Here is a 12,614-nt window from a genome sequence, read left to right as displayed (position 1 = left end):
ACACGTAAAATAAATATTTATGCACTTTTGCATTCACTTTTTGTTTTTTGTTATTTTTACACAGTGTTCTGAATGATTAACAATGGTCTACAGCCAATCTTGTGTATTATTATACAAACTTTGGTTGTAAGATTCAGATAACTATTTAATAAAAGGTAAATATTTTATATGAGAGCAAGAAAGAAAAGTATATCTTTGTGTCCCCCTCTCCCTGTTAATGCCCTACCTGGCCCCCTGGCAAAAGCTTTGCTAGATCCGCCCCTGCACAGTTACCAGCTGTCAGCTACACAAAAAAAGGAGCTTGGTGTTATTTGTCTCTCAGAAACAGTTGATAACTTTCCTTCAACTCATTCATGTCACCTAAAAGGTAAACCTGTTTCTCCATCACCAGTTCAGCTCTGATGATTCAGTAAGGACATCTCCTGGTTTCGACCAGCCCTTTTTTACAGCTGTGGCTCCAGCAAACATCAGCTGATACTAGAAATTAAAATTAAATGAATTCTAACAACAGCTGATCAAGCTTAACCGTGCTGCTGTTGTTTAGCGCAATGAACAAACGAGAGAAAAGCCGATCATTGATCAGTTTCATGATTGAAGTTTCAACAGGCGAGAGAATGACAGGGGAGGCTGTCATAAAGTTCAACATCAGTAACTTAGGTGCACACAGCTGTCGTGCTAGCTAGCACGCAGAACGAGTTATTGTAACTGTCAGCACAACGAAAATAAACTACACCTAAACTCGGTTTATATCTGACCCAAATAGAGTGCAGTTCGTAACTTCTTACCTGAAATTCAGTTCACCTCACGCTCGGACCGGCAGCAGCCTGCTTCTCCTGCCTTCGGTTTCCCTTATCCACGATTGAGCTCCACGTTAGCCACCACCGGTCGATCGGCGGCCGCCTCGCCACCGGTGTATGTGTCTTTCCCTGCATAGGAGGGTTAGTGGTTAATGTGCTGCCCATTGTGTTGGATTGTCAATGCAACCCTCTTCTCCCACTCTTCACACACTGATAGCAACACCGCAGGAGAAATGCCAGCACAGGCATCCAGTATCCATAGTTTCAGGTGCTGCACATCTCGTATCTTCACACCATAGACAATTGCCTTCAGATGACCCCAAAGATAAAAGTCTAAGGGGGTCAGATCGGGAGATCTTGGGGGCCATTCAACTGGCCCATGACATGACCAATCCACTTTCCAGGAAACTGTTCATCTAGGAATGCTCAGACCTGGCACCCATAATGTGGTGGTGCACCATCTTGCTGGAAAAACTCAGGGAACGTGCCAGCTTCAGTGCATAAAGAGGGAAACACATCATCATGTAGCAATTTCAAACATCCAGTGGCCTTGAGGTTTCTGTAGCCAAGTACAGGATAGGGTAGGGGAAATTAAAGTAAGATGGAGAGAATGGGCCAATAGCTAGATTCGTAGGAGGGATAAAGTGAGTTGCGTGGAGAAGAATGACTGGAGCCACAGGTAAAGTTGCTATGAATTGTATTAAACTATTTAGCAACAATTTAACAGCATTTCATGAACAGGAATGAAAACATAAAATAAAATACAGTGACAGCAATAATAATAACAGTCAGAATCCTATCTCAGCTCAGATATGTCAGTCTTGCCGGCTTAATAGTCAGTGTTCAGTCAAGTCAAATCCAATAGGTCAAAAGTTTGTGATTGGTGCGATTTCGTCCTACCGCACTGTTGCAATTGTTCGTGAGAGAAGAGCAACCTGCCCTTCTGGGCCAACTCAGAATGGCTGTGGTTCGGTTCAAAGGGAAAGGTTCGCCATCTTCCTCGTCAGGAAGAGATCCAGGTCTCACGATCCCATAAAAAAACCTAGCCTGTAAACAACAGGACTATTACTAATTCAGTTCACACTCTAATGATATACATGGCCATGTGTAAATAATGTAAGTGCTATAACAAAACAAGCACAAAACATTAATTCTAATTTCTAACTATAGTCTATACAGTGCATCTTAATCATGAATGCAATCTTTAAGTCACAATCAGCTTATTCTATCATCAATGTGCACATTTCTATCAGAAATCAGAAATAAACCATAAACTATGGTAGATTTTTTTTTACAGTATTGCCCTTTAACTGAATTAAAGGAGCATTGCTTTACACTGCATAGCAATGAAGCAATATATTATTTACACTCAATGTACAGAATAAAATTATGAAAAGAATATACAAAAACCCACAGGCTGTAGTTTTACAGTATGTGGTAACGTATCAGCACAGTAAGAATACACACAGACATCCATCCAGTGCCGCTCGAGCATCAAATGTAACAAAATAAAGTAGATTCATGACCTTTAAGATCAACATTAACTTATTCCATCATCTAATTTTAGTGCATTTAATATTCAACAAGTAATACTAGAACATCATCAGCACACAAGCTGAGTGCTCAAAATGGCTGAACTCCGTGAGAAACCCCGTGTCACTACCCGATCCGTACCGGAAACCCAATCGGTACCCCGCATGCGCGAAAGGTTTCTACTTCCGGTCATAGCGTTTTACGATAGTTAAAGGTCAGAGTATCTGTTAAGATGTTAAGAATAACAAGTATATCTTAAAATGTTTGCAATAATGAAGCATTTCAGTACAATGTAGACAAAAACGAAAAATAAAAAGACAGTTACGGATCAGGACTCCCCGATCCTTACTGCGCATGTGTAAAGTCTGACCGTATAAATCGAGTCTACCCGATCCGTACCGCGCATGTGCAGATGTTTTCTTCTTCTTCTGTTCGTTTAATGGCAGTGTACTCCCCAGTGTACGAGGATACCGCCACCTGCTGACCGAGCGAATAAACCCTATTATAAACTGAATTAGCGTCATTACAAACGTGTGTTAAATTTGATTTAGCGATAGTCGAGTGTGTTTATGCTTGTCTGTGAGGAGAGGATTGTTGGAATAGTGATGATGATGTGCGCTATCACTGTCAATTGTCAGTAAACACTTCATCTGGCTGATGAATCTACACGTGAGATATTACAAAGTCTGCATTATTAACTCTGTAATTAGGCGCCATTCTCCTTATTTTACGGCGCTGTTGCTCAATCGGGGGACACTCTCTGTTGAGGAGAAAAGCATGAATTTCTTTGTATACCGATTATCCATTGTTTAAATGTCCCGGGCAGTCGAAAAGGAGGCAGAGCTGCTGAGAAATGCTAGGAGCTAACTGGGCGCTAACCGTATCATTCAAACATATTGAATGTCGCAATGTTGGCAGAGAGGAAGTGACGTAAGATTCGCGCATGCGGGGTACCGATCAGGTTTCCGGTACGGATCGGGTAGTGACTGTCACTACCCGATCCGTACCGGAAACCCGATCGGTACCCCGCATGCGCGAATCTTACGTCATAGAATTATGTCAAATAATAATGTATTGTTCATCTCCCTTAAATAAACAGGCAGCCTTAATATAACCACACTATGGGCGGGCAAGTGCCTGTTTTTACGTGTTTTCGTTAGCAACAATGACGGTAAAACCATCGCGTGGTTCCGCTGTACGCTTGTTTGTTTTCCACGTAAACCTTTCACAATAAAGCTCAAGATCCTGTTGAGACTTTTCAAAACAAACTGAATCACATGAGAGAGTATGCAGAGTTTACAGATGAGAAGCAAACAAAGAGCCGTCAGACTCAAACTATATGTATACACCTGCCCGCCTTCGTAAACAACTAAATGCTATGTTGCCCTATCATTTTTTGATTGGTCCACATGGTATATTTTTTCACCAATAGGAAAGGCTGGGGGAGTTGGGAGGGGGACTGAGTGCTTTCTAGTGTTTTTCCTTATAAAAACCCGTTTCTTCCCGCAGTAAATATAAACAACGATAGTATTCAGGAAGAAAACCTGCATATATTATACTGAACATAAAGTTGTTTGCAAAACTTGTGCATAATTTTTACAAATGTATAACTTCTATTCGCATTTCAAGTTATGAAAACAATTCCTTAAACATGTTTGTGGCTTTTACAGTAAAAATGACAAGTATTTTCTACTCGGATTTTGAATTTTTTTTTGTCTGAATTTAGATCTATTGTGCAAATATAGTATAAATGAAAAATTAACTCAAATTTCAGATATTTGAGGTTGTGCCAAAAAAAAAAAAAAGAAGAAGATTTTTTTAAAGGTGAAATATAGAGGTAAAATCAAAAGTAGTCAAAAATGGCCAATTATACTCTGGACCCCAGAGGGTTACTAAATACATTTACATGTCTTGGTGACTGCAGCTGGAACCTTGGCAAAAAGTGTATGTGTGTGTGTGGAATGCTAGCTACCAGCATTCATAATATAATAGTTACAATAGCAACAGTAACCAGGGGGGTGGGGCTTAAATGACAGAACAAAGACAGGCTACCATGATGTCACATGCCAGGCCACCATGATGTCACATGCCAGGCCACCATGATGTCACATGCCAGGCCATAAAAATCTATAAATAGGGGTGCCTCGACACACAGTTGTAGAATTCCCTTGCAGGTGATTTTAAGCTAGCGATTGAATTGTGTTTTCAGATGAAAGCGCTTATAACCTTCTCCCAAAGTAGAGTACTCTTCCTCCACCCAAACCTAAAATGTATATTTCTAAATACAGGGAAGCAATTGTATTAGAAAATAAATATAAAAATGAACACAGGACCATGGTGCCAAGAACAGTTAAGGCCCCATCTCATCGCGAAATGTGCCCACAGAGGCCAGAAGGCGAAAAACCTGAACACACATTCAGGAAAAAACCAGAACACACAGGCATGAAGAAAGTCATGGCTCAACCTGCTTGTGTGGATACACGCAAAGGGGACAAGCAGCTCCTTGAGAAATCTGGACTTGTCCCCTTTTATTTACAGAAAAACGATTACGGAATCGTTCCAGGCTACCTGCGTAGAAGAAAGGCAGAGAAAGAAAAGGCTAAGCAGGACAATGATGCCTGGTTAACAAAACAACAGGAAACAGTTAAACCACTGGCCGAACAGGAGAAACAAAACATTCTCCAGGGCCTAAAGAGGAGGTTTAATGAGCTAAACTTTGAATATCAATCCCTCCCTTTTACTATCTCCCCTTCACAGCACAAAAAATACAATTACAAAATGTTTCTTGAAGAGGCAATGAGTCAAGTTGAAAAAGACATTGCCCTTTTTGAGGAACATAAATACATTTACGTAGGCAGGGAAGATGCATCTGACGAACAACAGTTACAGCGGACTCCACTGCCACCCATTAGACCGAAAAACACAAAGTTGACACCCGCTCCTCAAGTCACACAACCAACGAAAAAGGAAACTTTCTCGACCGACAACCTACCACCTTTTCGTAGGATGTGTGTTCCACCTATATCCAGAAGTGGAAAGCAACCGATTCCCACCCAATCAGTTATAATTCCACGACCTAGTCCTGTCCCTCTGCCACCTATTTGTAAAAAAGCTGAATCTACACCCCGACCACCTGTAAGACCTCCAATGAAACGAGGTGTAACACCCATCCTTCCACCCATTTCCACCAAAAAGCTGTAGTGCTGTACCGTTAGAGTAGTTTTTTAACTACCTAACCCCCAACCGGTCTTGACAGAAGCCGCACCATCTGAGCCTGGTTCTGTCGAAGGTTTCTTCTTTTTAAGACAAAGGAGTTTTTCCTTCCCACCGTCGCCCAGTGCTTGCTCAGACGGGATCATTTGATTGTTGGGGTTTTCTTAAACATAATTTGGCCTATTGAAAAAATGTAGTGTTTCTTACTACATTTTATTTTCAATAGACCAATTTATGTTCAAAAAAAAAAATTACAGCAGAAAAGAAAGCATGGGAGACATCTGATGCATTTCATTGCTTTTTAAAAAATAATTTAGAATTAATCTGGAACAAATAAAAGAAAGTAAAAATAATCTTTTGTGGATTCTTTTCTTCAATAAGTAGTAGAATAGGCAGTTCTTTATACATAAAGCGTAGTGTTTTGTTAAAAAATAAAGTGGCACAGCGGCACTGTGGTAAAGGCCTGTGTTTTTACCATCAGCGTGACAGCACCGTGCCGCCTTTGCAGTTTTAAGGCCCAGGAAAACAAGCCTGCCAGCGCTCTGTAGCGGCTGTGACCGCTGCCGATAAGGAAAGGCTGCTCTTCATAGAGGACTCAAGCTCGGGGAAACCTTTTCTGGTCGACTCTGGCTCCCAGAAGAGCCTCTGGAACTCTTGTGTCGTCTTTACAATGGTATATTATTTAATCTCAAAAAAAACAAAATTAAAAAAAATTGGAGATTTCCCGTATCACATAACATGTGCAGGTAAACTGGTACAGCACATGTGAGCGAAATTCTTATGTGTGTGCAACAGAGGTGTGCAAAATACAATAACATAAGAACAAGCAAAATATACGAATGGGTAAATCTGAGAATTATAAGAATAAATATATGTACAAATATAAGAGTGTATGTTAGGGCTGTTCGATATAACGATATATATCAAATGACGATATAAAAATGTCTATCGTTTCCTATTACGCTATCGTTTGTTTCGCGATGTCGTAAAATAAACTGTTTACAGCAGTATTTTTCATCGTTTTGACGGTCACCTTAGTGGCTATATTAATTTCTTAAAGTTCTCTCTTTCTCTTATATTTAAAGTATGAAACATTCATTCATTAAAACACTAAAATGTGTCTGTCGTCTCCGTGGCTGATAGAGCCCCACAGGCATCAATGTGAGCTTAAAGCCATTTATAATTTTTAAATGGTTTAATGTGCTCACGATAAACACATTTTGAATGAAAGCCAGGGAACTTCAGCAGCACAAGAAATGGCTTCTTTGTGCCCACATGCATCAGTCCCTCTTTTTACCAGTTTTTCTTTAAGGCTTAAGTTGGCTAGTTAAGTGTCGGACTAACGATTAAAGCTTTCACTTGAGTGAAGTCACTAATATTACTGCTACTGCTAAGTAATGTTAGCCAAGTTTAAAGCACACTGCATAAATCACCATGCCATAACTAACTGCTGTGCTAGCACTGCCGTACTCTATCACACTCAGTGCATTTCAATCATTTCTCCAGCAAGTTTGATAGCTAGCAAAATAATAATCATAGTTTTAAACATTAGCCTGTGTTATGTACACATACTCGAAATTATTTACTGTCATGTGACTCAAGAGTACAAATTCCTTCAGTGTCGTTTTCCATCGAACACTCATTAAAACAGCACGAACCCTGAAACTGCTTATTAAAATAATATGTATGTAAATAATAGTATGTTGCATTATAAAAAATTAAGCTTTTGACTGCCCTCCAGAGTTCACGTTAACTTCAGATCTCTGGAAGCTACACTACCCGAACGATGTCAGCTGTTTAGTTTCTATACTGGACAGAAAAAAAAAGGGGGGGGGGGGGGGGGGTGGATTGGCTCCTCTTAAGGAGGACTAATGACTAAAATGTGAAAGTTTAAAGTCGATGAGTAAATCATGCTCGGGTAATACAATGGAAACGGTCTCATATCACCATCTAGTGTTATAAACTGTAAACACATTTTTATGGGTGAAGGCTCATAATAGAGACCGATCAACAGGTCATTTTCTTTTCTATGGGTCTCATTTAAATCACATTACATCATTTCTGCGGTAAATGAGGACCCTGAAGAACGATTTAATGTCACTGTTAAAGATTTGTAGACAATAGATCGCAGACAGCTGGCTCCGCTTTAACTAAAGAGGAAGTAAAAACAGTTTGGATCACAAGTGTAAGGCAAAAACAAAAATACTACGCCTAATTGAAGCTGACATCAGACAGGCAGTAAAGAAATCAATGTTTTCTACATGCTTTGCCTCTTATTACCAAACTCCACACTAATGTGAGGAATCTCTGGTGGTTTGGACGAACTGTGCAATACGGGAACTCGTCACTCGACCTTCAGGGTTTCTGGTGGATATATACACTAGATCCACTTCACTATATTGTAAGGAGTATTCACTCACCACCCATCATCCAAATCATTGAATTCAGGTGATCCAGTAACTTCCACAGCTGTATAGAATCAAGCACCTAGGCATGCAGACTGCTGCTACTAAGTGGAAGTGTTTGGGAACGACAGCAACTCAGCCATCAAGTGGTGGATCACGTAAAATCCCAGAGTGGGGGTCAGTGGATACTGAGGCGCACAGAGGTTGCTAATTTTCTGTGGAGTCCATCGCTCCAAACTTCACGTGGTCTCCAGATTAGCTAAAGAACAGTGCACAGAGAGCTTCGTGGAATCCATTTCCATGGCCGAGCAGCTGTAGTCCAAGCCTTACATCACAGAGTGCAACGCAAAGCAATGGGACACAGCGGTGTAAAGCACGCCGCCACTGGACTCTAGAACAGGAGAGATGCAGTCTATGGAGCGACGGATCACAGTTCTCAATCTGGAAAGCCGATAGACAAGTCAACTTAGCAGTTGCCAGGACAACAGAGCTCCAGGTTTGGTGGCAGGGGGATTTCGGTGCGGGGTTGTTTTTCAGAAGTTGGGCTCAGTCTCTTCGTTCCAGTGAAAGGAACTCTTAATGCTTCAGCATGCAAAGACATTTTGGCTCCCGACTTTAAGGGAACAGTTTGGGGATGGCTTCTTCCTGTTCCAGCATGACTGGGCACCAGTGCACAAAGCAAGGTCCACAAAGACATGAACTCTGGCATGGGAGTCCTGACCAGAACACCACTGGGATGAATGAGAGCAGAGACTTGGAGCCAGGCCTTCAACATCAGTGTCTGACCTTACAAATGGTCATAAACTCCCATAAACACTCCCAGAAGAGTTGAAGCTGATATAGCTGCACAGGCGGACGTCGTGAATGGGATGTCACTCGAGTTCATATGAGTGTGGGGGCAGATGAGCAAACACTTTTGGCAATATACTGTACATTCAATGTTTTGCTTTTTGTATTTTCATATAAAGTTAATACACCAATGAAGCTAGATGATCCTTATGAACCTTCGCTGGATGTTTTGTAGCAGAATCATTAATTATTTCTGTTATATTGTGTCCCAGCTGTATGATACATTTTTGCCATTCTTACCAATTTGCTGCTGGCGTGCGCGCCTCTTTTCCAGGGCCCGCTGTCTGTTCAGCTCAATACGTTTCTGCTGCTCTTCGGTCAGAGAGGGAGTAGGTGGGGGAGCGAGGGCTTCGGCAATCTGCCCTTGGGGAGCATTAATAAAACTCTCTCTGCTGAACAGATCAGGATCCCCAAATGTTTCCAGTTCACGTTGTACCTCTTCGTCACCAGCACCTGAACACAATTTCAAGCAGTGCTGATAATTAAGTCCTGTGGAATATGGCAAGTATTTCCTATGTGCACCTGCAGGTGTGAATCCACCGTAGGGCTGTTCGATACAACGATATATACAAAAACGTCTATTTCATTTTACGCTATCGTTTGTTTCGTGGTGTCGCAAAATAAACTGTTTACGGCAATATTTCTTCATGGTTCTGATGTCACTGTAGTAAAGTTCTCTCTTTCTCTTATATATAACCACACTACGGACGGACAAGCGCCTGTTTTTATGCGTTGTCGTTAGCAACAACGACGGTAAAACCATCGCGTGTCCGCTTGTTTATGTTCCACATAAACCTTTCAGAATAAAGCTCAAGATCCTGTTGAGGCTTTTCAAAATAAACGGAATCACGTGAAAGAGCAGAGTGTTTACGGATGAGAAGTAAAACAGAGCCGCCAGGTGCTAAAAAATAAACCTTAGACTCAAACGTTAGAACAGGCTTTCCCCCGCAGCACGCCGTGTAATAAATACTCACAAAGAAAACGGCGCCGTTACAACTTCTGTCTAAAAATGTGTCGTTTCATGCATCGGTTAAAACACTCGACTCCAGCTACATGACGCGCAGCTGGAAACACTTCACGCAAGTCGAGATTCACAGAATTGACAGAAAATGTTACATTTCTGTGATTTATATCGTTATCGGACGATAGAATTCTTATATCGGGAGATGAGACTTTGGTCATATCGCACGTCAGCCCTAGTCCACCGTATCCCCATCAGTAATGATTTTTCTTCTTACCATCTGTACTTGTAAAATCTTCATGTGTCAGGGGCATGTCCAGTCGTATTCGTTTAAGACATGTCTATAGAAGAATGAGTAAAAAATTACAAATTCTGAACATTAGGAATCCCACACGCTTGCAGGAAATATTCTACTGCTTCCTCTCACCTGCACTTCCTTTTTGCTGCCGAGCCTTTCCACTTTGTCAATAAAATCTTCAAATTGCAATTTGGGGTACAACCTGTGGGCCCAGTTCTCCATCTTCTGCATCAGCAGCCGCAGGTCTGCAGCCTAATGGGGCAAACATCAAAAACAGCGAGTAGTGATATGAAAGAGGGCTGTGTGTGATAGGACGCTTCTTCTTCCCACTAAAAAATGACTTCCAGTCATTGGAACAAAAGACATCTTAATTTGGTAAACCAACCTCTGGTTCCCCTCACTCATTTTTGACCACGACAGAAAGGGCAACTTTTGACCTTTTAGTCTCAAACCAAATTTAGGACATCTAATTAAAAGCTGACAGGCCAAACAGATTTAGCTCAAAAACCAATGTTCATTCACATCTGGTAATTGGTGGGACAGATGTTATCATATCCTACCTCGTGTCCTTTGCCTTTGAACTGGATATTGTCAAAGAGAGTGCCCAGAGCTGGAAGCCCTCGATCTGATATCAGCCTGGGAAAAAATATTAAGACTAAGTTAAACCATTAATGGATTACAAGCAGGGTTAGCAGCACATCCAGGCGTATTTGGCTTATCCAATTCAGGATCGTGGATGGCTGAAGCCCATCCCAGCAGCCAGGTCGCCAGCCTGTCACAGGGCCAACACAGACAGACCCTCTGAATGGAAATGTCAGTGCCTTCAGATGTACCATGTTCAGAAGGCAGTAGCTTGTTGGGGGGGGGTAGGGTGTTTGGTTTTCAGGGTGCCCACAACCTTTCTTTTCCTACCTGTTTGTACATAAGGCAGTATAATGAGAAATAGTCAAATTTCTCCATCTAAAAATAAAAAATAAAAAATTGCTATATATATATATATATTTATAGCAAAGTTGCAATTAATTTGAATATTTTATCAAATGAAAATCTATGTTTTTCTTTAATACAGCTTGCAAGTTTTATCCTAAGTATAATCGACGTTCTTACTTAAAAGCTTATTTAACATCCTTTGATTTAGTATAACTTAGTTCTGTCCAGGAACATTGTGAACAGAACAGTAACAGAGGAGTGCCACTGGGACACCCACTGGGAGACTACTGGGAACGAGCCTGACTTATGGTTGGCAATACTAACCAGGTTCACACTATAGGTGTACAGAGACTGGAAACATCTTTCTCACACACATCCAGGGATGTCTCCAACGCTCTGACAATTTTCAGTCTGGGAATTTTGCCCATCCAAATGATGAAAACAACAATGGTATTAGAGTCTTTCTTCTTTAAATGACTGGCAGAGTGAAGCTGCACCATCATCACACAGATGCAGTCATTTGTACCCGCCGCTAAAGCGTAAGAAGACGCTGCAGTACTCTGCGAAACGACAGGTGTCGCCACTCAGATAATATCACATCACTTTTTTTGTGCAAAGTTCTTTCCACAAACTTACGTTTTCAAACATTTGCAACAACTCTGTGTGTCAGTGTGTCTCTGAGCCTCTGTGCACGATTATTAGTGAAACGGTGATAAAAACCAGTGCAGTCACAGACTCGTGTTCAACCTGGCTGCAACACTGACAGTCTGCACACGTCAATCAATGATTTTGGCCTCCTTGTGTCCCAGCTCACACAAGATGACATCAAATTCCTATTTAAATGCGCATTTTAATGCATTTCAACCCTCTGTCGTGATATAAATGTCTTTGCTACCTGTGGGAGTCCAGCTTGGGTTGGGGTCTCTTCACGCCTCTCCTTTTAGCAGTAGGGACATCAGCCAGCTGTGATACCTCACCTTCATCTCCTGCATTGAAAACACATGACAACAGGATGTGTTTCTAACTCATTCTGTTGGCAGCGTGGCAAACTTCAAGCTTATCTTTAAATCCAGACAAATTATAGACTGGAGGTTACAGAAGAAATGTGCTGGTTTGAACAGTATCTGATAGGTTTCATTTGCTCACACAAACAAAAACATGTGTGTTGTTATTGTTAGAAACATCCAGTCTCAGAGAGATGCTGAAAAACCAGTTCATGCATTTGTTAATTCTAGGCTGAACTAACAAATTCATTATTATCAAGCTGTTCCAAAAAGCTTTGTGGAAGGACTATGAGAGGTTGTATTTCTCCCACATTAGCCTTTTTTCCTGAATCTTATTTTTCTATGATTCTTCATTAAACCATGAATTTAAAATACAAAGTTCTGAATCATCACATCTTAAAGACCTCATAGTAATCCTGTAAGAGCACAGCAGCATCTACCATCTGCAAAAGGGTCTCCTTCCTCCTGGCCTCCCCGGCCTGGGGAGTGTGGTGGTGGGAGTGGGGGGAAAGCTTCATCCTCTATGCCGTCATAGTCAGGAATGTCCTGCGGACTATTTTCCTGTGGGTCAACCATGGTGAGTCGGTCTTGGAGACAAAGTAAAAGACGTGTGAGCCCCAGTCG

General features: G+C 41.4%; 2 protein-coding genes across 2 annotated transcripts; one reads left to right on the top strand and one right to left on the bottom strand.

Annotated features, from left to right (window-relative positions):
* Positions 1–834: 834 nt before the first annotated feature.
* LOC146661818 (TIMELESS-interacting protein-like) lies at positions 835–12,572 on the bottom strand. The gene is made up of 7 exons (XM_085418313.1): positions 12,431–12,572; positions 11,882–11,972; positions 10,617–10,692; positions 10,186–10,308; positions 10,036–10,099; positions 9,038–9,250; positions 835–926 (listed from the first exon to the last, which is right to left on the bottom strand). The coding sequence occupies exons 1-7, from the start codon at positions 12,564–12,566 to the stop codon at positions 850–852; spliced, it is 780 nt and encodes a 259-aa protein (XP_085274439.1). The 5' UTR covers positions 12,567–12,572; the 3' UTR covers positions 835–849.
* LOC146661819 (uncharacterized) lies at positions 4,599–5,531 on the top strand. Its single transcript, XM_085419438.1, has one exon. The coding sequence runs from the start codon at positions 4,599–4,601 to the stop codon at positions 5,529–5,531; it is 933 nt and encodes a 310-aa protein (XP_085275564.1).
* Positions 12,573–12,614: the final 42 nt, after the last annotated feature.

The sequence above is a fragment of the Rhamphochromis longiceps genome, linkage group LG9 (assembly GCF_057381845.1).
Source record: "Rhamphochromis longiceps isolate RC_006_pf linkage group LG9, R_longiceps_female_GT1.1, whole genome shotgun sequence".
Lineage (NCBI taxonomy): Eukaryota > Metazoa > Chordata > Actinopteri > Cichliformes > Cichlidae > Rhamphochromis > Rhamphochromis longiceps.
This window is presented reverse-complemented; position numbering and strand designations above follow the sequence as displayed.